Source organism: Thunnus thynnus, chromosome 4, assembly GCF_963924715.1.
Source record: "Thunnus thynnus chromosome 4, fThuThy2.1, whole genome shotgun sequence".
In the NCBI taxonomy this organism is placed as follows: Eukaryota; Metazoa; Chordata; class Actinopteri; order Scombriformes; family Scombridae; genus Thunnus; species Thunnus thynnus.
Window position 1 is genome coordinate 2,908,274 of NC_089520.1, and position 23,982 is coordinate 2,932,255.

General features: G+C 39.2%; 1 protein-coding gene across 1 annotated transcript; it reads left to right on the forward strand.

Annotated features, from left to right (window-relative positions):
* Positions 1-494: 494 nt before the first annotated feature.
* On the forward strand, positions 495-22,162 carry fam83c (family with sequence similarity 83 member C). The gene is made up of 5 exons (XM_067586175.1): positions 495-1,348; positions 7,742-7,909; positions 10,476-10,600; positions 17,786-18,004; positions 19,710-22,162. The coding sequence occupies exons 1-5, from the start codon at positions 839-841 to the stop codon at positions 20,533-20,535; spliced, it is 1,848 nt and encodes a 615-aa protein (XP_067442276.1). The 5' UTR covers positions 495-838; the 3' UTR covers positions 20,536-22,162.
* Positions 22,163-23,982: the final 1,820 nt, after the last annotated feature.

Here is a 23,982-nt window from a genome sequence, read left to right on the forward strand (position 1 = left end):
ATAGATAGATTAAGACCAAATACTACGTGCTTGCATTTTCTAAAATGTGAGAATTTGAGGCCTTTATGTGTCAAACATGATAGTTTAACTGAACAACAACAAAACAAGACGTCAACATGAGCTCTACGAAATTATAATGAATATGTTTTCAAACGATTCATCGAGAAACTAATCAGTTAATAATTAATCGATAATAAAAAAATAATCGTTAGCTGCATGGGCCTTTAATTTGAAATCCTTAGCCAGAAGCAGCAGACCTGTTGTGAGAATGGTTGGCATGGCAACGGAGAGATTAAGGAGGGGGGGGTGGTACCTTTCCACGTTGGAGACCAATGACGGGACAGGTAGCAACAGGTGAGCAGGAAAAACACACACACATACACACACCACACACACACACACACGCGCGCACACACACACACACACACACACACACACACACACACCACACACACACACACACACACACACACACACACACCCCGGGGGAGGGAGGGGGAGGGGGGAGATCCTGTGAGACTTGACGGGGAACTAAAGCGCAGAGGAACATTTCACCGCCGCGGAGGAAACTGCAGCTGATCTGGATTACAAACAATATTCCCTCTACAAGGATTTATAGAGTTCTGTAATCTCTCTGTAATCTGTGTGTGTGTGTGTGTGTGTGTATTTATTGTAGTATAGTGTATTGTGGATTATTGCTCTGCTGATCCACCTGTGTCTTCTTTGCTGTAATGTTTCTGCAGCACCTGTATCGCGGTGGATAGTTTAATTAATTAGAGGACTGCCTGCCTGTTTTTGTGGGTTTAACTTAAATCCCGGTTCTGCTGACTGCAGCACCATGATCAGCTCGGAGGGCCTGCGGCCGGCCACGAACGGCAGGAAGCCGCTGGGTAAGCTCGCCTCCCGGCTGGAGGAGGTGAAGAACCCGTGGCGGCAGGTCTCCACGCTGGAGCTCAGCCACAACGAGGCGGCGCGGCTCGCCACGGACGCGCTGCTGGAGCACGGAGAGAAGGAGTACCGGAGGGTGCTCACCGAGGAGCGGGAGCTCAACTTCCTCTCCCCGCTGGAGATCCGCTACATCACCCAGAATGCAGCCAAGACAGGCGGCCCCGAGAGCAACGGCACCGGCCCCAACGACCGGGACTTCGGGGACGGCGACGCCGTGTCCGAGCTCACCTCCGGGACTTACTTCCCGATGATGTCCGACGAGGAGCCGCCGTTGCTGGAGCTCGGCTGGCCGGACTCCCCGGCGAGATACGGACCGTCTGAGACGCAGATCTACTTCCAGAGAGACAAGTCTCACAACGTCAAAGACCTCATCAGGTCCCTCATCAACAAAGCCAAAAAGGTGAGAAAACACTGATGTGGAACTCAAAAACATGAGAACAGTTTATTACAGCATCCAGTCTGTGAACAAAAAGTAATAAATACATTTTTATAAGTATAAAGTTGTATTTAGAAAAGGTTTTATGTTAAAAAATACATACTATCTATATCTACTTACTGATTAATGAAAATATTGTAGTGGTGATCCTTTACTTAAACAAAAGTACCAGAACATGAATGTAAAAATACTCCATTACAAGTAAAAGTCTTCTGAAGTATATGGTTTATACATGATTATACAATTCTATATGACATTATTAATACTGAAGCATCAATGTGTAAGCAGCTAGTTCAACCATGTTATACACTTTACATCCCCGACTGACAACGTTCTGACACGCAAATTTGTATTATTGTTTTATAAACTTTCCTTTAATCTTTGCTGTTTTGTGAAATATTAGAATATTTGACCTTTTGTTCATGGACCTGTAAGAGTTATTGAAATGACACCATGTGAGACGTTTAGAATAAAAATGTGTGTTTGGTGGAGCTGTTAACAGCTCACAGACATGACAAAGAGACACAAATAGGTCTACACGTGTTCTTTGTAAGAGGTAACAAGCCAGAGAGGTTGTCAGCCAAACCACTGGTTTAATCTTTAATGTGTTGTATTTAATAAGCTCATCATGCATGAAACAAAACTTGAGCTGCAAGAAGAAACTGTAGCTGTGAGATAAGAGTAAAAAGTTTAATATTTCCGTCTGAAATCAAGTATAAAGTTGCACAGAGTATAAACGTATACCTAGATAAACACTAATCTGTCAGTTAATCAATGGTAGAATATGAGTCAAGTGTCTGGAGGTGTAGTAGTGTACAACATATCATTTACTTTAAATTAGTCTAAATGATGCTGTCACTCCCGTACATATGATGTAAACACTTCTCCGCGCTACACCTCAGGGGATTAAAGCAGCCAAAGCTTCAGGCAAAAATAAGGTTTTAGTCCAATTTTAAAAGATTTAAATAGCATTTCTAGTGTTTTTCATCAATTACGATGACACCACTGGAGACAAACAGGAAGATTAAAGTCTGTTTTTCTTCTTGTTCCTTCAGTTGGATGTTTTTCGCAGAGTTTCATCTGCTGAAGGAGGAAAGTTTCTCTGAGCTCATCGTTCAGGAGCCCAAATGAACATTAAAACATGTTTTTCTTTGCTGTAATCATTCCTCCTGTTCATACTGACCATTAGAAGATCCCTTCATAATGCATTTAAAAGTTTATCTGAAGCTAATATGAAGCTTCAGCGTCCAAACGAGTCAAATCAAGTAGATATCTTTCAACGTTACAGTCTTTTTAGTGGCAAAGTTCCTCTTTTTGTTACTATACTTCCACCTGCAGCTCAACAGGGAAACACAAAGAGGGAATTTGATGCTAAAAAGACTGTAAATGTGTCAGATATCCACTTGATATGACTAACTCAGACTGCTGAAGCTTCACAGAGACTTTTAAATGACTGTGTGGACACACTGTGGATCTTGGTCTCCATCACTTACATTGAAAACACATTAGAAGGATCTTTTAATATCCAGTATGAACAGGAGGAATGATTACAGCGAGGAAAACCTCTTTCACTGTTCATATAGACACCTGACTGCTGGTTTAACACACACGTGAAAAAACCGTGAACCTGCCCTTTAAGGCGTGGACGTATGAGGATGATATATGACATCAAAACCAGTTTGGCAGCCAGTCATGGTCCAGTATGCGACTTACACAAGTGGAAACTTAAAACCTCCACCACACATTCACTTGAAAATCAATCAATCAATCAAACTTCATTTCATACAGGTTGGTGCAGTTTAAAGTGTTTTACAGATGACGAACAAAACAAAACTGACACAAGAAATAAAACTGGTTGAAACAATAAAACCAGTAAAATACATAAAAGTAGTAGAACAGATTATATATAAGAGGAAATAAAATATTAATACAACAACCTGCTGCAATGATTAACAGCCCTGATGTCTTTTACTGTGGTGGAAAGTAAATAGGTACATTTACTCAAGTTCAGCACTTAAGTACAGTTTAAAATCAGAGATTATAGGATAAGTCCTCGTCTTTGTAACATTAAGTCTCAGCCCAGTTTTTGTTTTGGTACCTCGTGTTGCCTTTTGGCACCTTGTTAGCACTGTTTGTATGGATGAGTTGACAATAAAAGTCTCTGGAGTCTCGTTGATGGAAAAGTTCCAGCTGACTCGTGTAAGAACAAGTCTCAGTGTGACTTCACTGAGAGTGAAAACAACTTATATACTGAGATGGACTTTCAGTAATCAAACAAACATCACAGAAGACTTTTTTCTTTTTTTTGGTTTGTCATCTCCGCTGTGCAGTGATTCATGTGAAATCTAAATGATGACCTGTAACACTCAGGTTGTGATGTGATGGAAGAACCCACAAGAACAAGGACATCTCTTTCTTTCAACCTACATAAAGTTGAAATTCAACGTGATGCTTGAGAGAGCTGGGTAATGATATGGAAGGAAGTTTGTCTCTGTGGGTGTGAAGGTTGGCAGGTGAGAAGAAGCCCTGCAGGGAGGGAGGACACCTGCTGCATGGAGGGAGGGGGGCTGCAGAACCAATGCCAGTTATAACAAGACTACAGTCAAGCTAGTGCTGGTACGCTGATGTTTAACACCTTTAATGGTGGAAAGTAACTAAGTACAATTACTCAAGTACTGTACTTAAGTACAATTTTGAGGTAATTGTACTTTACTTGAGTATTTCCATGTGATGCTACTTTCTACATTTCAGAGGGAAATATTGTACTTTCTACTCCACTACATTTATTTGACAGCTTTAGTTACTTTTCAGATGAAGATTTGACACAATGGATAATATAACAAGCTTTTAAAATACAACACATTGTTAAAGATGAAACCAGTGGTTTCCAACCTTTTTGTCTTTTGACGTCTTACAAAAAGCAGTGTGTAGTCGGGGTCACATTTCACATGTCTATGAGTTGTTAACAGCTCCACCAAATAGTGATTTTTCCCTCTAAACTTCTCACATGCTTTCATTTCAATAAATGTTCAAATGATCCAATATTTCAGCAAAAATCAAAGATTAGAGAAAAAGTCCAAAAACTGAAAACAGATTTGTGTATCAGAACTTTGTTTTTTCTTCTTTCCTCTCCCATTAATCATCTCACCACCCCTCAGATTTATCTGCTGACCCTTTGGAGGGGCCCGACCCCTAGGTTGGGAACCACTGGACTAAACTAGCTAACTGTATATAAAGTAGTGTAAACTAGCTCCACCTCCAGCAGCTACAACAGTAACATGCTGCTCTAACACTGATGCTTCACTATTAATAATCTAATGATGTCATATATAATAATATATCAGTCAGAGGAACCAAACCACTACTTTTACTGCAATACTTTAACTACATCAAGCTCATAATACTTATGTACTTTTACTGCAATACTTTAACTACATCAAGCTCATAATACTTATGTACTTTTACTGCAATACTTTAACTACATCAAGCTCATAATACTTATGTACTTTTACTGCAATACTTTAACCACATCAAGCTCATAATACTTATGTACTTTTACTGCAATACTTTAACTACATCAAGCTCATAATACTTATGTACTTTTACTGCAATACTTTAACTACATCAAGCTCATAATACTTATGTACTTTTACTGCAATACTTTAACTACATCAAGCTCATAATACTGATGTACATTTACTGCAATACTTTAACTACATCAAGCTCATAATACTTATGTACTTTTATTGCAATACTTTAACTACATCAAGCTCATAATGCTTATGTACTTTTACTGCAATACTTTAACTACATCAAGCTCATAATACTTATGTACTTTTACTGTAATACTTTAACTACATCAAGCTCATAATACTTATGTACTTTTACTGCAATACTTTAACTACATCAAGCTCATAATACTTATGTACTTTTACTGTAATACTTTAACTACACCAAGCTCATAATACTTATGTACTTTTACTGCAATACTTTAACTACATCAAGCTCATAATACTTATGTACTTTTACTGTAATACTTTAACTACATCAAGCTCATAATACTTATGTACTTTTACTGTAGTAGGATTTTTCATGCAGGACTTTTACTTGTAATGGATTTTATTTTTATATTGTGAGGATCTTTAATAAATGCAGCCTGTAATAAGTAAAAACATTATGACAGTGTTGGTCTCCTGTTAATGGAGACTGTCAGTTGGGTGTTTTTGTTTTTCATGGATCCCACCTGACTTGAGTTCATTCCTCTCTCGACTGGTTTGCTTACAAACAAATGCCGGCGTCCTTCCTGTTTGATCAGCTCTTATCTCCGAGCGCTCGCTCCGTCTCTCAGTCAGTCAGTCAGTCAGTCAGTCAGCTGACCTCAGATAGGAGAAGTTTACATGCAGTAAAATGAGATGAAAGCAGCTCATTTATAATCATTAACTCTGATTAAATTAACTGTTTTTGATCAGCACTGTACAGCAGTGAGTTCATGACTTTTATGTAAGTTATATAAATATGAGTTTATACTGAATGATGCTAAATTGTGTCATGATCAGCAAACTGATCACAGAACAGGCAAATAAGAAACAAAGCTGGTTTTATTGGCTCAGCATGAGTCAGCTCTCCACTTCCTTATTCTTATACGTATAAATAGACTTGTTTTATATTCCTGTTATCTGAGTCTGTGGCTAATAAAAATAAAAACATTTTTAGCATGATATTTTCTATAATCTGTAGAAAAACAAGTTGGAGGAGCAGTTCTGTGTCGGCGCGGCGCTGACGTTGACCTCTTTGCGGCGTGTTTGTGCACAGTCAGCAGCTTTGAGATCAAATGACACTGTGAATGCAGCTGATAAACGGCTGTTAGCAGAGATGGACATTTGTTTGTTTCTCTTATCTGAAGTTCAGATTAGAACAATAAACGAGCTTCGACCTCGTCTGAGTACTGGAGCGCATCATATTGAAAAGTTTGCCCCCCCCCCCCCTCATATATGGAATCCCTTGGGAGCACTTTGCTTGTGTCAGGGAAACACTCCCAACAAATAACTTTTAAAATATTTGTAGGAAACAAATATTTGTATAAAACCCACTATTTGTGCTTTGCCGAATAACGTATTTGTATTCAGGCACACCCCTAATATATGTATATATATATGCCTGCAGGCATTAACATGTCTGCACGTGTCTGTATGTGTGTGTGTTTGCACACAGCCACGTGCACATGAAGACAGTCTTGGTGTATTTGTTAAGTGAAAAACTCTCTATTTAAGTTAAATTAATGTCCAGAGACTCCAGATCTCTGGAAGTGTTTTACTTTCAAGCTACTTGTATTTTTTAAATTCTAAATTCTTGGTAACATAAAGTTGTAATTAAAAATCCCATCTGATATTTTACCACCGGTGGCCGCTGGTATCATTTTCTTTATCGAAAACACATTTTTACGGAGCACAGGAGGGGCCACGGAGAAAGGAAACTAATTAGTGCTACTTAATGACTCTGTTTTGCCTGTTAACCTCTTGCAGAAGGCACCAAACATATTCAGTCATCTGGAGGTTTGAAGAAAGCAACAAAGAAGATGTTTCCTCTGTAACATCAGTTACTTCCTATAACCATGACGCTGAAGCTGAGTTTTTATGAACTGGATGATATTTGCAGGAGCGTGAAAGTCTTTTATCCTGTAGAATCATTTTAAAGGATCTCAGAGATATCAGTGTATCAGTGTTGTGTTTACAGTAAGAGAGAGGAGCGTAGTGACGGTCAATTCTGTTAAATCAAGAGCACAAATTAGTTTGTTTTTTTTCTCCATGGCTCCTCCGGGCCTCCGTACATTTCGCACCCACAGACACATTTTAAAGGATGTTTTAGTAGAAATGTTCTTGAATGAAATATGAAGTGAAACATAATAGCAGAGCTGCTTTGATGCTGATGATTGATTATTCAGTCGAGTATATTTTTTTAAATATATTAATTGTTAGTGAAGTTTTAAAAACAGCCCAAAACCCCACAAATATTTAATTTACAGTGATAGAAAACAGAGAAAAGAAGCTGAAAACAGAGAATCCTGGGTAATTTTGGTTTAAAAAAGACAATAAATTATTATAATCATTGCTGATTAATGATCAGCCATCTACTGCTTCTCACCTGCTAACGTGATTGGCTGCTGTTTGTCTTCCACAGTGGCCAATAAGGGACAAAGGATGCATTTATAAGCAATATAAAATAAATGTACAGTCTATGATGATGTAACTTTGCAGAAAAGTTGTTGCTAATCAAACCTGTCAGCGTCAGCGCTGCTATGAAATCTTCATGTTACGCTGCATGCTAACGTCTCTCTGGTCTCCCCCCTCACCACTGCAGGTGATAGCGCTGGTGATGGACGTGTTTACAGACGTCGACCTGCTGTGTGATCTGATGGAGGCGTCCAACAAACGCAAAGTCCCCGTCTACATCCTGCTGGACGAGAAGAACCTCAGCTACTTCACAGAGATGTGCTCAGCGCTCGACATCCAGAACTCACACCTGAGTGTAAGTCGCATACACACTCCAGTTTTTTACTTATTCAAACATTTAGTGAACGTTGACCCAGACAGACGTACAGTATCAGACCCCGACTGAGTTAATACACGTCCGCTACAGACACTGAAGAGCTGCTGTTTCTCTGGTTCGGCAGCTTTAGGCTGAAAGATGGTGAGAAAATGCAAAAGGTCACAGAAGGAAGATGATATTATGAGGATTTTCTACCAAACAGTGAAACCAGTGAGAACTAAGCTGATTCTTTAAATTAAATAATTGTTTTATTTTTATGAATGGCAGCCACGCTTTAAGGATGGCAGTGTGGGTTTATTGGTTGGTCCACCACTATGGTTCAAACTGAAATATCCCACCAGCTATTGGATGGATTTTGTACAGACATTCATTCAGGATGAATCAGCTGACTTTGGTGATCCATCTCGCGCCATCATCAGCTCAAAATTTCATTACATCCGATACTTTGTTTTATGATCAAATACTTGCAAAACTAATGATATTCCATCAGCTTCAGCTGTACTTTGTGTTTAGCGCTAGTAAATGTTAGCATGCTAACACGAACATGGTAAACATCAACATGTTAGCATTGTCACTGTGAGCATGTTAGCATGCTGATGCTGATGGCTGTGTTTTAAAATCACTCCCTCGTTCACTTAAGCTGTTCTGTTAGTACACTTTCATGTAGTACACTGTGTGCACTATGTGCTTACTGGTGTAGTGTGTGAATTTTGACAGGGTAGTGTTGTCTCAAATCAAACACAGCCGTTGTGCACTCACCGGAAATGACGATCGCAGATTAGCATTAGCTAGCCTTAGCATTGGCGTTATCGTTCTCATCATTGTTTGTGCTACTAAATCATTACAGACTGCTAAATTAACCCAAAAAACATTCTGATGGTTTATATCCGACAACAGTATAGTGGTGCTTAGTGCTAAAAAACACATGTATAACTTACATTTGTATAATGCGGCGATGTTCACCGTGGTTACAATGTACCCGGCCGCCATTTCCATTTTGAAAAGTGGTACCTCCCCTTCCGCTACGTAGACAAGATGGCGACCATTGAGGGCGAGAAGTGTCCATAGTTCCACACTCAACTTTTTGACCGTTATGAGTGCATTGCATTTCCCATACTTCTCAGTGTGAACGCACTGATGCACTCAAAATGTTAAGTGTAAGTACAGAAGTATGCGATTTGAGACACAGCATTATTCCCTACACAATAGACTAGAGCTGCAACTAACAATTATTTTCATTATCGAATAATCTGTCAATTATTTTCTCAATTAATCAATTAGTCATCAATTAGTGTCAATCATTGTTTCCCAAAGCCCAACATGATGTCTTCAAATGTCTTGTTTTGTTCACAACCTAAAAGATTTTCAGTTTACTGTCATAGAGGACAAAAGAAACCAGAAAATATTCACATTTAAGAAGCTGGAATCAGACAGTTTTTCTTAAAAAATTACTCAAAACAATCTATTATCAAAATAGTTGGAGATTTAATTTAATAGCTGGCAACTAAATGATTAATTGACTAATCGTTGCAGATCTAATTTATTACAGTATTTTGCAAACTCAGCAGTTTAGTCGTTTCTACACTCAGCTTCCAGAAGTCACACTGCAGTGTCAACAAGAGGAATGAAAAGACTGTAGACACTGTGTGTGTGTGTGTGTGTGTGTGTGTGTGTGTGTGTGTGTGTGCGTGTGTGTGTGTTAAGGTGGGACGTGTAAAGGATCTTCTTGTTTGCCTGCTCCATCATGTGCTTTGGCAAGAGTCACTATAACCTTTCGTCTGTTTTGTTCACTCTGCTGAAGTGTCGTAAAGATGTAAAATCTGTTCTGGTGCGTGCGAGACAAAAGACTCCACAGTAGTTTTAATGACGGTTGTGGCTTTAGACCGTCTGACTCATCCACTATTTTAAAGTTCAGTCAGGACGTTCACATTTATTTTACCGTTTACTGAGACAACATGCGTGTTAGTGGCTCTGCTCACGTGATGAAGTGGAACAAATCTGAGCAGCTTGACAAAGACTGAAGAAGACACATTTAAAAAAAAAAGAACAACTAATCAACTGAATCTGCTAATGTAGAGGAGGTTCAGGGCCTGAAAGCAGACAGCAGAGTAGCAGTGTTGCTGAATGCAGACTGAATGAATTTATATGGAGTCAGCACAGGTGTTTTTGCTCATTTGTTAATTAAGGCTGCAACTAACAATTATTTTCATTATTGATTAATCCGTCCGTTATTGTCTCAATTAATTGACTAGTTGTAAAATGTCAGAAAATGTTGAAACATGGTGAGATGTTAGGATGTCCGAGCGTTCTTGAACACACCTCTCATAGCAGCAGGTGACTTGATGCTGAAGTTGATTTTAATGGTTATTATTAAATGATATAAAACCTGGAAGAAAAGAAATAAATCAAAAAAGTTACAATTTTAACTTTAGCAGGATTCTGTTGTTTAGTTCTGAATTTTCTGTTTTTGTTTGTTTGTTTTTCCTTCGGTGAGCCTCCGTACTGTGTGCACACTTCTAACAGTAAAACGTGTGTTTGGTTGCAGAACATGCGTATTCGCAGCGTGTGCGGGGACACGTACTGCACCAAGAGCGGCAAGAAGTTCACCGGTCAGGTCCTGGAGAAGTTTATGATCATCGACTGTGAAGAGGTCATCGCCGGGTCGTACAGGTGAGCTAACAATCATTAAGCATGTACTTAACCTTCTCACTTCTGTCAGTTCACCGTTCCTGACGTTTCAGTCGTGTCCAGATAACATTATTTACAGACTTTAAAGGATTAACTCAAAAAACATGACATGTTCTTTACAGATTGTATTGTAGGTCATCTCGTCACTATCGACTCACTAATAAAGGTATAAAATGACCCAAAAATACTGAAAACTATCAATGATTTTGGTTTCAGCTTTGCTGCTCTGTTAGCCACTAGCGCAGGAGGACAGAGTAGAGAGCTGAAGTGAAACAGGAACTTATATCTTCTGTTCCAGATGTAAGAAAACCTCATTAAAAATCTCATTAACATTTGTAACTCTGCTAATAAGTAAAAATCTATCTCAGTAGCTGTGTGACAGGATCTGTGTCACAACTTACCAGCAGAAACTGCACTGCAAGCTGGGGGACGTAAAGTCTGACAGATGTGGGTATTTACCAGTCAGGGAAGGTATTTATGAAAAAGGCTGTAGTGTTGCATTCTGGGAAATGTAGGATGCAGTGTTTTTGGACTAAGTGTCAGGATATCTCGGCCTCTGCTGCATATATGTCAGTGCTTCATACAACCTCAGTGTGTTTCCATGTGTAAAAAGTTGTATAAAGACTTTTGTGTCTCAGAGGAAGCTGTGTGAAATCTGATAGATCGACTCAAATGATGTCACTTGAGTCGTTTGGGGCTGAAGACGACAAGTTTGATAAAAAATCAGTGGAGTTAGAAAGAAGTGAGGTTAGCAGACCTGTAGCTCCTCATCTCTGCACAGTCGAGTGAATCGAGTTGCATTGGGAGTAAATTAGGCGGCAGGTTTTTACAAGGAAGAAGATGTGGAATAAAAAAAGCTGCATCAGTTTTGATCCTTGTGTCCATCATGAGTCTGACGGTGTTATAAGAATGCAACACTTTGTCGGTGGAGAGCTCAAGGCTGAAACGAAATGAAAACAGATCACAGACTGATGATGTGTAGCTGTAAGAAACTGTGTAGGTGGACTCCTCCTTTTGTAAGAAAGAACAGAAACAAAGAGACAAAGTATGAACATAAAAATAAGTGTTTGATAGCAACAGAGTCTGTGGACCGCTCACATTTAACAGTCTGACATTTACTTTGCATCCCACCTGATAAGCAGTTACGAACACAACATGCAGAGTGGAGGATTACAGGAGGAAGCTCTGGAACCTTTTGCAAATGTGTCTGTGTGGAAAAGCTTTGTAACAATGCTGGTGTTGTGCAGCCGACTGACTGCGCTGTATCTGAAACCGAAAATACCTGAGTAATACCTGTAATTACAGCTACGCACTCAGCAAGTAAATGAAAGTAGAAACTCTGAACAGCAGCGGCTGCAGACATGTTTATTTAGAGCAGATTTGAATAAACAGTAACAGAAAGGATCTCACTGTTAGACGTTTTCATAGAAATTTCTCCTTTTTCTACTTTTCTTTCACTTTAACTACAGCTTTTTGTGTTGTCATGGTTTCCTTTAGGGATGCCAGTAACGATTAGTTGATAATTGATTAATCTGCCAATTATTTTCTCAATTAAACAATTAGCAACAGTTAAAAATGCCCATCACAATTTCCTAGAGCCTAAAGTAATGTCATCAAGTGTCTTGATTTGTCTGACCAACAGTCCAAAACCACAGACTGTATAAAAATATGGACGTAGTTACCGTGACGACACCCGTCGGTTTCTGAAGAGCAGTTTTGAAGCTCAAAGTGAGCAGCTCCGGCCGTCGCCATCTTGGCAGTACGTGACTCTGCCTAACTCCCAGCCAATCAAAAATGGGCAAAGAGGCGGGCCGAATGGCTGAAACAAGCCACCTAGCGGCTGGCAGACCTGTCACTCAAAGCAGCCATGTCCTTCATTATGCAGAACTTTACGGCTTAATAACATTTGCTAGAAGTGTGTGGCGGTGCCCTCTGCCTGTATTTTCTTATTATTTTGCTGTGTTCGGGATGTTTCTGGGCGTTAACCTTTGGGCGGTGGATGTGTCGCCACCAGCCAATGACAGCGTGCAGGGTGTGAGGTTGGGACTCGTAGCGTAGCGACCAGGTTACATCTCCGTCTCTCTCCTCTGCTCCGCTCTGCTCTCTGTCTCTGTGTCATGGACGTATAAAGAGCAGCAGGTCTGTGTGTAATCGATTAATAGTTGCAGCTTTAGTTTCTTTTCTTGATGGGTGTGATGTCAATATTTTAAAATATATATTTTCTATCTATCTAGCCGTGATATAAAGATCTGAAGAAAAAAATGCTTGTGTGTTCTGTTAACGGATTCATCCTCAGCTCAGACTTAGCGCCATTTTCTTTTGCTGTTTTGCACTTCAGTGTAAACACGTACTGTAGTGTATTAATGGAGGTGCTGCTCAACTCTTAACAAGGGAGTGTTGATAATGACAGTTTTGCTTCACGTAGGAAACTGTTTCCGCTCTCATTAACAGGAGACTATTATTAGTTTTTTGAGCTTTATGAAATCACCTCACAAAGCACATTTACTATTTGACATTTTAATTACACTTCTCTAATTACCTGTGTGCCTCTCGGGCCCTGTTCACACCTGGCATTAAAATGTGTCTTTGGTGATCTGATCAGCTTTAAGTACAGCTCTAGACGTGTTGAGATCCGATCACTCAGACCACGTTTGCAGGTTGTCTGGGCCGCGTTCTTTTATCAGCGTGTTCTGAATGTGTCCTGGACCACACTGAAAGGCCGTCTACTTAACTGATGTCCTCTGCGTAAACAGAAGTATGTCCTCGTTTGCACGCCAACGGTGTCATATTAAAGTTTGAAACAACAACGTTTGCACGCCAACAGTGTCATAGTAAAGTTTGAAACATCCACGTCTCACAGGCCACCTGCTGATTAAAATGAAAGAGGTTAGCCCTGAAGTTAGCGACAACGGGTTAGCCTAACCTGACCAGGCTCACTTAAGGTGGACTGACCTTTAAGGTTCGACCAGCTATTCTCATTTTAGTGACAATTTCTGCTGCTCCTGACAGAGAAATGTCTGTCTGCTGAGTCTCTCCTCTTCTTTGCAAACAGAAATGATGTACGTGTTTATTTGCAGAGCGGAGAAAGGATCACAAGTGGTCACTCGAGACACATGTGGAGACGAATATTAATACCAGATGTGATCCTCTGACTGCATCAAACCTGTTACTGTTGCTTCTAACAAAGACATTATCGCCTCTAATGAAAGACGACCCTGATTATAAGTCAACCAGCTTTTCCAACACCTGTTTTTATTTATTTATTTGGATTTCCATTAGCCGCTGTTACCAGGACAACAGCTACTCTTCATGGCCTCCTTGAACATTTTAAATAAAACAATGCTACAATAATTTCATGTACAGCTGCCAACTATTAAACTAATTGCAAGCTATTTTGATAATCTATTAATCATTTTGAGTCATTTTTTAAAGTGTCTTCTGGTTTATTTAGTCCTCTGTGACAGTAAACTGAATCTCTTTGAGTTGTGGACAAAACAAGACATTCAAGGACGTCATGTTGGACTTTTGGGAAACGGTGATTGACATTTTTCACCATTTTCTGACATTTTATTGACCAAACAACTGATCAATTCATTGAGACAAATAGTTTTGTTCCTCTCAGGGAGGTCAGAGGTCAAAGCTAGCTACGTAGCAGCTATCCTTCACTCTGGCGAGGCTCATATTTACCAACTTAAAGTCAGATTTGATTGTTGAGCAATGAGTTTGCTAATTACAAGATTAACCAGCAGCTTATTCATATCGACATTAAAACTCGGTGACAAATATTTGACGAAGGTGATTTTCATACCCACACACATTTTTGCATCTTTGTACAGTCAGTCACCTGATCGAGGTGTGTCACCAGCTTCCTACTGGTTTCCTTCCAAAGTCACATCGTGTCCTTTTTTATCCTTCCTGGTTCTGTCCACACAGGTGGTTTTTCTGATTATCGTATTTTCCTTTTTACAGTGAGTGTGTTTTTATTCATGGATGAAGCGAGGTTTCAGCTGTGTGTGCTAACCTGTATGGGTGGTAGGCTCAGGCATGACAGGTTGTGAATGTGGAATGAAGGGCGAGGTCTGGAGAGGCGCCAAGTGGCTCAGTCAAGGCAAATGTTGTCTTATCGCCACAGCACGCCTTTTTCTCCCTCTTCTGCTATCTTCAAACGTCCATAAGTCTCTTATGAAACCTATGAAACAGCCGGATCACACTTTGATACCTGAGGAGTGGCCGTTCCAATCGATTTGAAACGGATAAACTTATTTGAAAAGCAAATAAAAAACACTGATTCATTGATATTTAGTAGATATGGCTTGAGAAAGTGTGAAATCTCTTTATAGTTCTACACAAAAAATAAAGTGAGTCTGATCTGATGCTTGTATTTACACAGCAGCAGAAGATAGTAGTGTTGATTTAACATGTATCCTGGTTCTAAAGTATTAAATTGATAAGTTTAAACTGTTGATCTGACATGAATGAGAGTTTAACTGGTGAATGCGACTATTGAAATTGACGTGACACGATTAGAGCTCGACTAAATGAATCGGCAACTATTCTTATAATCACTTTAGTCATTTTTAAACCTGCATTAATTGATGTTTTGTCCACTAGTTTTCAGCAGAAACAAGTAGTGAACACTGACACATCATCAGCTTTAAGTTGATATGTTGAGCTTGTTAGCAAACAGTTGCTTATTTCCACATCCAGCAGTTACGGAGCAACATTATCATTCATTCGGAGTCGTGTTTCTGTCCACCTGGTGAATGTAAGTCCAATATTCACTCTCTTTTAGCTCTGTTTTTGGTCTCCACCGACACCTGAGGGAAATATCTGGCTCTTTAGCTGCTAAATGCTCCACTATGTTCACCAGCTAGTCTAGGTAGTGTACAGTGGCTTTCTACAGCTTCTTCTCTGAAAACGACGCTATGAGAGCGCTGAGAGTGAACCGGAACAGTAAAGTTGCAGCCGGACAGATAAACAATGAGCTGAAATTCACTATAAAGCTCCGTAAAGCCGTTACACACTGACAGATCAGACTGTTATTATAAAAATACTGATTATTGCTGCTTTAAGGATAAATGTCAAATATTTGAGAACTTTTATGTGTCATACATGTGTCACGTTAAACGACATTTTATGGACAAAACAATTAAATCGATGAATCGAGAAAATAAGCGTCAGTTGCAGCCGGAGGGAAAACGTCTCACTCTGTGGGAGCTGTTGGAACTATATTAGTTATGAAATGAAGTACAAGCTGAATGTTATCTGTAAAGCGGTTTTTCATTTTTTATCACAGGTGTTAATAAATTAATGAATTAATAAACAGTTATGGGGAAAAAGCAGATGACAGTATAAGTGAGCTTATCTTGACATGATTGGCCTTCCATAGAAACATGACCCAGGTTTATAATTTAATATTACTTCTGTGGTAAAGTGAAGATAGATTTGAGTGTCAAACACGACCTTAAAGCAGGTCATAAAGTGATTATATACAGCTGTAAGACGAGTCCAACCTCCTCCCTTTATAAAGAAAAAAATACTTTACGGTTGATGCAGTGGAGGCGTCTTCTCATCGCTCCTCTTCAGAACATACCAGGAATTTCACTTCAGGTGAAATCTGTCAAACATATTTGAGCAGTGAGTGATTGATCACTGAGGAAAGCTGCCCTGCAGGTTCCTCAGAGCTATCTGGCTGCTGTGAAACACTCGTCCCGTCTCAGCATGCGTCCCCCGCAGCTCAGCAAGCCGCTAATGGCTTTGGAGTTATTTAAATGTATTTTTTAAATACATAAGTATATAAATATTAAATATGCCTGAGCTGCATGTGGTTTAGTCTCTGCAGAGATTATTAAAGGCCCTTCATGATGTTGTTTGAAAACACTCTGAGGATTAGAGTCATGTTCTTTTATTATGTTTTGCAAATGAAAGTTGATTCGTTAAATTGGATAAATTTGAAGACTAAATAGCTGCTGGAGCTCTTTACGGGACAAGTCAGTGCAAATGCTGAGAGGAAGAACTACTTCCTGCCAGTGATGACGTCAGATTGGTCGCACAATCCCGTGAACGTCTGTCCGTTCCGTAGTCTTTTTCACGTCGTCCACTTTCATATTTCGGATCTGATTCTATCCAACATGGTCGGGTGGATTTTAGAAATTGACATTTTGAGTAAAGAAGGAGAAAAAGAAGTGAAATCCTGCTACTATAGTTTGTTTACGTAGCCTCCAAAGCAGGAGGAAGCTTCCTGAGGCTGACCAATCAGGCGGAGGCGGGGCCTTAAAGAGACAGGAGCTAAAACGGCCTGTTTCAGACAGAGGCTGAACTGAGGGGCTGCATAAAGGACCAGTAGAAGATAAATAAAGTTTTTAACTGTAAATCATGCAAAGATATTCCAGTAGAGCCCCAGAATATAAATACAGGGTTAGGGTTTGGATACAAATATGTTTTTATATTTTGTCGAGGTTTGAGTTTCCTCGTCCCTCCGACGCTGTCAGTCAGCTCGTATGTTCCTGTAACTCTCAGTCCTCTGTTCAGCCGTGAAGGCATCATTATTATTATTATTACTGCCGCTCAGACGGATGTCACCGGTGTTCGTGCACCTGTTGTCTGGTCGATAAGCTGATGAGTCACCACGATGACTCAACACTGTCCAGGAAATTGTTAAGAGTCTATCTAGGCTGATCTGCAGTTTTATCAGCTGTAGGCGGAGGGAGATAATTTACACAGAGACAGCTGGCAGTTACAAATCTACATCACAAATTTGTGTTTTTTTTAATACTCTAGTTTTATTTATTTTTTGATATTTTTGTATTAACAAGCAGCACAACACATAGAACACATTATCCTTCCCTATTTACCACCGGGAGCCTCATTTATTGTATAATATGCTCTGTGAACATATCTGTGAATTGATGGACTGTAAAAATGTCAGATATCTGATATGACTAACTCAGACGGCTGAAGCTTCATATTAGCTTCAGATAAACTTTTAAATACATTTTTGCACAGAAGGAAGGGATCTTCTAATGGTCAGTATGAACAGGAGGAATGATTACAGCAAGAAAAACATGTTTCACTGTTTATTTAGGCTCCTGACTGTTAATTTAAGACAGACTTGAAAAATTGTGAACTCGTCCTTTAAGGGCCGTTTCTCTCTTCTCTCCTCTCTAGTTTCACCTGGCTGTCGGCTCAGGTGCACAGCAACATGGTGATGCATTTCTCAGGTCGCATCAGCGACAGCTTCGACCGGGAGTTCCGCTGTCTGTACGCCGACTCGCAGATCATCGACTGTTTCTACAACCCGGAGGAGGAGGGGATGCCGTACTACCCGTCGTACCAGGCCATGATGGCGCCCGGCATGGGGCTGGGGCTGGATTTACTCTCTGACAGGTACCGAGAGGAAGTCCTGTTACTGATAAGATTTTTTATTTTCTTATTATTACTTAAAGGGTCACCGCTCTTTGTGACGAACCGTTTGTTCAGTGTGTTTGTTGTCATGCTTGTCATCTGTTTAGCTAGTAAGACAAATGTATCCTAATGCTTTACTTTTACTTATTATCCTGGTTTGTTTGTGTTTAGCATTTTGTTACATTTACATCTTAAATCAAGACAGACAAGTATGTTTACATTCAGTTTTTGATTATTAATTTAATCTTTAGTTTTCTTGAGTTAAATGTAGAACGGCAACTAACAATTATTTTTTATTATCAATTTATCTGTCGATTATTTTCCCGATTAATCGACTTGTTTGGTTGTTTTGCTGAAAAATCAGTGTTTCCCAAAGCTCAGCATGTCTACAACCCAAAGATCAGTGTTGCCAACAAACACTAATGTGCATATTTTTAAAAATCCAACTAAAGACAAAACTGACTCTAACTAGTTGTTTTTGCGTTTTTTCAAGCAGCTATATCCTCAATATGCATCTAAATCTACCTTTTAATATTATAAAACTATTTTAAGCAGGCTGTTGCATAGAATATAATGAAGTATGTACAGATAGATGATCCAGACACTGAAACTCACCGTTTGGTCTGTTCTGATAAAACAAAATCAAACTTAATTCATTTAGAATAAAAATAAAAGAGGATTTCCTCAGTCAAACAATGGGGATCTGTGATTGGTTGGTTCGTACGCACATTCACAGTTCATTCACATTTCTGTCTGGCTGATGATTGGTCGACTGAAGGTGCAACACTGCCAAAAAAGTAACCAGATAATATCCACGTTTGAGGAACTGGAACCAGAACTTACCAAACTCACCACACTTTACCCAGGAGTCAAACACTTCCGCTGACATCATCAGTGATGTAAGGAGAACATCCACGTAGCTTTGTGCATGTGAGCCTCAAGTCTGTTGACCTTTGACTTCTTCATCATTTCTATTGTTGCTCTGACTAAACTTCCTGCTAACATTTGAAACAAAGACAAACATTCACTGTTTGATTAGAGATAAAAACGACGACTGATACTGGATTCTTAAAGGCCGATAATATAATTAACAGTAAGATAAGAATATCAGCAGTTGAACAAAACAATTATCTTTCAGTAAGGCTGCCTCAAACGTGCTTATTAAAGAGTTGTGATTTTTAAAAACATAAATATATTAAACTTTGATTAAGACAGTCACACATTAAAAAAATTCAGAAATTCAAACTATAAAACATTTCTGTGCTGCAGTTTCTTATCATGTATCTGCCAGCATGTATGACTGGAAAAAGCACAGATGAAGTCATGTTTTCATATCTAAAATATTCATTTAATACACAAAATATCCAAAACCCAAATAAATACAAAATACACTATTTTATATTATGTGAATTTCTGTTAAATTCACGTGTTTTTTTGGTAAAGTAACAGCATATACTGATATGTTGGCCCCAGTAATAACTACAGTGTTTTATGTTTTTGTATTTGCTATATTGTTTTATAGTTGATGGGTTTATAATGTGTAATATATACGTATTTAAGTACGTATAAAGTATCTACAGTATGTTCTGACTTGAGTTTGTCTGTGTCTGTATCTAATTTCACAAATAATAGATTTCCTAAAAATATTCAGTTTGCTGATCTTTACTTTCTCTCCGTCCTCCGGCAGGCAAAGGGAAAAGGTGTGCTCTGAAAACTCCAGCAGCCAATCGAGTAACAGCATGTCCAGTGTGAAGGCCGCACCTGGAATGACCTCCAACACGGTGTACAAGGTCACTCAAGGTCACGACAAGACGGAGCTCAACGGTAACTCCCACCTCAGCCCCGAGAGGAGAGGCGGAGAAAGAGGAGGACAAACCCCGACACCTCAGAGTCACGTCACACCGGCGCCACGAGTCCCCGTCGGCAAAGGATCCAATCACAGCCCGGTTCCCGATCGACCGCCGCAGAGCTACGGTCAACCAATGGGCATCGACTGGAGTAAGCCCAACCCGGGGGACATCATTAGATCGAATATAGGCGGCACGTCATCCAAGTTCCAGGCGTTGGGGTTGTACGACCACAAACCGAACAAGTTCCACAGCGCCGGACTTGCCCCCAGTAACCCCAGCCAAAACCTGAACCCCAAGACCCCGTCACCCTCCCCAGCCAACGACAGCAAACTTGCCCCCAAGCAGAGGACTTCCTCCAACCAGTTCCTCAACAAACTCCAGGAGCGCTTCCTGCCCTCCTCCAGCAAAGACAAAGAAACCTTCAACTTCCGGAGGCCGCCTTCCCCTCACAGCCCCTCGCCCTGGGGGGGACCGGACCTCTGCCCTACTGAGCCGGAGAGCCAGCAGAGCCCGCCGCCGCCGCTCTCCCCGCCCGTGCTGATGAACCGGCATGACCAGAAGCGAATGACGCTGGGCCACAGCAAGCTGGACCTGGTGAACCATTACAACAAGATGAAATCCAAGCAGGTGTACAGTCGCTTTGAGCTCAAGAGCTCGAATTAAACTCAGACTGATGTCATCTGCAAACATTCTCATCCAGACTGCGTTCCCTCTGTGTCTCTTTTTACATGTTTATAGTGGAGAAAAGTGTCCTTGGTTGTTTTTATAAAGTCCTTCGTCTGTTCCTGCGTTTTTCCTCTGTGATTCTTGAAACCACGTCGCCTCTTTTATCATGTGAGGAGACGTTTCAAGTACAATCGGGTTGTGACTCTTTGTGGAGTCATAGTTTACAAAACACATGAAACAAATTGTACATTTACAAAATTAGTCATTGAAATTGATCTGATTTTCGACACTTGCTAGTTTCCTGAATAATAATTTTTCAAAAAGAAAAAAAAGGTTTGAGCTAAAAGTCTCAAATGTTTTATATAAATCAGCGTCCTAACAGACACATCTGTCAAATTTTAACATGGCAGCTGACCTGTGTGCTGAAACATGACAACAGATCGGTTTAAAGAAAATGTGAATTTAAACTGCTAGTTAAGACTAACAATTTAATATTTTTTCAGTGGAGTCTTTGTCGTTGGAACACTCAGAGGCAATTCACGGCAAAGCTGTAAAAGACTTAAAAATCACTTTTTGAAATATAAATGATGATGTTTCTGCAGATTTTTTTTTTATTTAAAAAGAGGATAAAACCCTTCTTCACATATTTGTGGACAAGTTTTTCCTTCTTTTTCAAACAGCCGATGTAACGCTGGTTATGTACTGTTAGCGATATCAGAGTCTGTGCCTTTAAACATATAAGATTCGTGAGGGCCCGTCATGCTGTTCAGTGATTCCACTCAGAAAGCGTGAGCTAGTTAGCGTAGCTCGCTAACATCAACACTGATTCCCACATTACTTTTCAACACCTGCTGAGTCATCGGCTGCTTCTCTCACTCAGTGTTGTGTTCATCACACATTGCACAGAGCTAACGTTAGCTAGCTAACGCTGTCTTTCTTTTGTCAACTCTGTCTCCTTCTGTCGGAATTACGTTCATATACGACCAAATTGCAACTGCAAAAACGTATTATTAGAAACGTAATGCTGCTGAATAATGTTTTCTCTCAATATAATGAGGAAATGTTAATTAACATGTTTGGCAAGTTGCAAAAATGTTGATACTGAACGAGCAGAATCAGGAAGGAAGAGACAAAACAACAGCTAACAACGGCTAACGACAGCTAACCGGCCCTCAGCTGGTTAACAGCCTGTGTAGCTGTCTACACAGATATTGCACCAATCAAATTACCAGGAAAAAATAAAAAATGAAAATATTATTTTTAGTAATTACAGTTTTGACTAAAAATGGGCTTTAATTCTCAGATTTGTTCTTTGCTTTTTGATACAAAACAAACAAAAAGTTAAAAAAAAGTTTGTTTATTTTAATCAAAATAAGAGAATTAAGAATAATGTAATATGTGTAAAGACCCAAATGTAAAGAAAACCTCTTCATCGTCAAGTTTGTTTCTTTCATTTCACAGATTTGCTTCGATTTAAAATGTTCTTCTAACACTCCTGTATTATAATGTACAACATGTGCCTTGATCATCCTGCCTTCAGGTTTACAGTAATATCTCCAGTGACTTTAAAATAAGTGTTAATTAAAGGTACACATGTGCCTATTTTAAACAACGTTGCTACAGGGAACAAACCTCGCTGTAAATAGTAGAAGTTGAAGCAGTGCGACGATATTCCTGGTGCTGTATCTCATTACAATTCTGGGAAATTAGGTGTACATGTAAAAACTGAAGGGCTTTTTTGAGGCGATGCAGGTGGTAAATATTGTTCTCAGCAGAAATAACAGCAGCAGATAAACTGCCAACACAGTTCTGAGAAGTTTACACCCTGCAGTAGCTGTCACGCCCATAAATAAGTTTATTATATTAAGATCTTCATTAAAGAGATTTTCATCTGACTTTTTACAGATTTTTTTTCAAATATGTAAATTTGTACATAGTGTTAATTAAAACATATTAGATACTGTTAATAATACTTGTATTATTTACTGTCTTTGTGGTGAATTGTGCTGATGAACGGTAGTTTTTCATCGCTCGGCATTACAGGACTTTCCAAATAATTCCTCCTCAGTACGGAGCAGCAATGAAAACCGAAGCAATAACGATTATTTTGATACGCGTTTTCATTTTGTGTGCGTTTTTGTTTACGGTTTATTTCAGAACCAGTTTGGTTTGTTGGTTTTTTTTTTTTGGTTACTCGTTGAATCAACATCTGTCTTATGTTTGTGTGACTATATGTAAATACATTATATTGTATAAAGTAAATGAACTGACTGTCAGGAATTTGGGTTATTCTTAAGGAAACACTTTATAAACGGATTTGTTTGTTATTTTATTTGGACGATATGTTATTTACTGGAGAATGTGAACTTCTGTGTGTCGGTTGGTCTTAATTTGTAAGATGAACTTAAGAATTTAATAAAACAAAAAGTTGAAGTTCACAGATGTTATTTGCAAATGTTTTGTTACAGTTAAAATTATCATCTTCATCAAAAAATTAAACAAACTCCAAACAAAGTAAGACAGTAAGAGATGAACTTTAATTCACAGAGAATAGTGTGGCGGCAGGTCGGCATGTTAATTACAATACAGAGAAAGAAATGAACGTATTCAAACAGAATTCAGAGTTTAAATTTCATGGAAATGTTTTGTAGTTTAAACATATTTTTGCCTCAAGCCTCAGTTCATTTCTGACCCCATGAGTCTTCATCTAAGAGGATGTGTATCAGAAATTTGGGGTTTTTAAACTCACACAATAATGAGACATCAGAATACAGAAATATAACGGAACTTTAAAAAGAAAGGGGATGCTCAGCGGGTAAAATTTAATATTCACTGGTGCTCTTGAAGGAAAAAGGAGCTGAAATCAAATGTGCAAAAGAGCAAACTTGTGGAATTTAATAAAACGTCTTTATTAGTTACATGGCTTGTTCATGACGATTAAAAGAAGTTTAGATGTCTTCTTCACTTCCACAACTTCCTAATAGGGTAACCAGGACAACAGGTGTGAGATAATATGTTTCATTAGGCAGGTTTCCATCCAATTATAGCGAAAATTTTAACAAAATTTCCAGGATATCAGCAAAATAGAATTTTAATTAATGCATGTTTCCTTCCACTCTATGTGAATATTAGGAGATAAACAGCAGGTGGAGCTGATCAAACTATTGCAGAAGAAGAGATGAAGCCATTAAAAGAGCAGCAGCCAACAGTGAAAAACAATCCAAAAACCTGATGGAAATATGACATTTCTTTAATTTTGGGAGCGTTACAGTCTCCTCATCCCTCCACACAGATCTGATGTTTTCGTCTCTTCAGGTGACGTTAAAGCCACATGATTCATTAACGTCATTGTTTATTCACTAAATCTGTTTCCATTGCACTTTGTCGCATTTTGCTTTTATTGATACACAAAGTTTTCCACCTCAGCAGAGAGTAAACTTTTTT

What these genes read in the sequence shown, in the direction of transcription:
- fam83c (XM_067586175.1), top strand. Translation starts at nt 839, where the DNA reads ATGATCAGCTCGGAGGGCCTGCGGCCGGCCACGAACGGCAGGAAGCCG. An exon ending in TCATCAACAAAGCCAAAAAG is followed by an intron (nt 1,349 to 7,741) that starts GTGAGAAAACAC and finishes TCACCACTGCAG; the next exon opens with GTGATAGCGCTGGTGATGGA. An exon ending in TCCAGAACTCACACCTGAGT is followed by an intron (nt 7,910 to 10,475) that starts GTAAGTCGCATA and finishes GTTTGGTTGCAG; the next exon opens with AACATGCGTATTCGCAGCGT.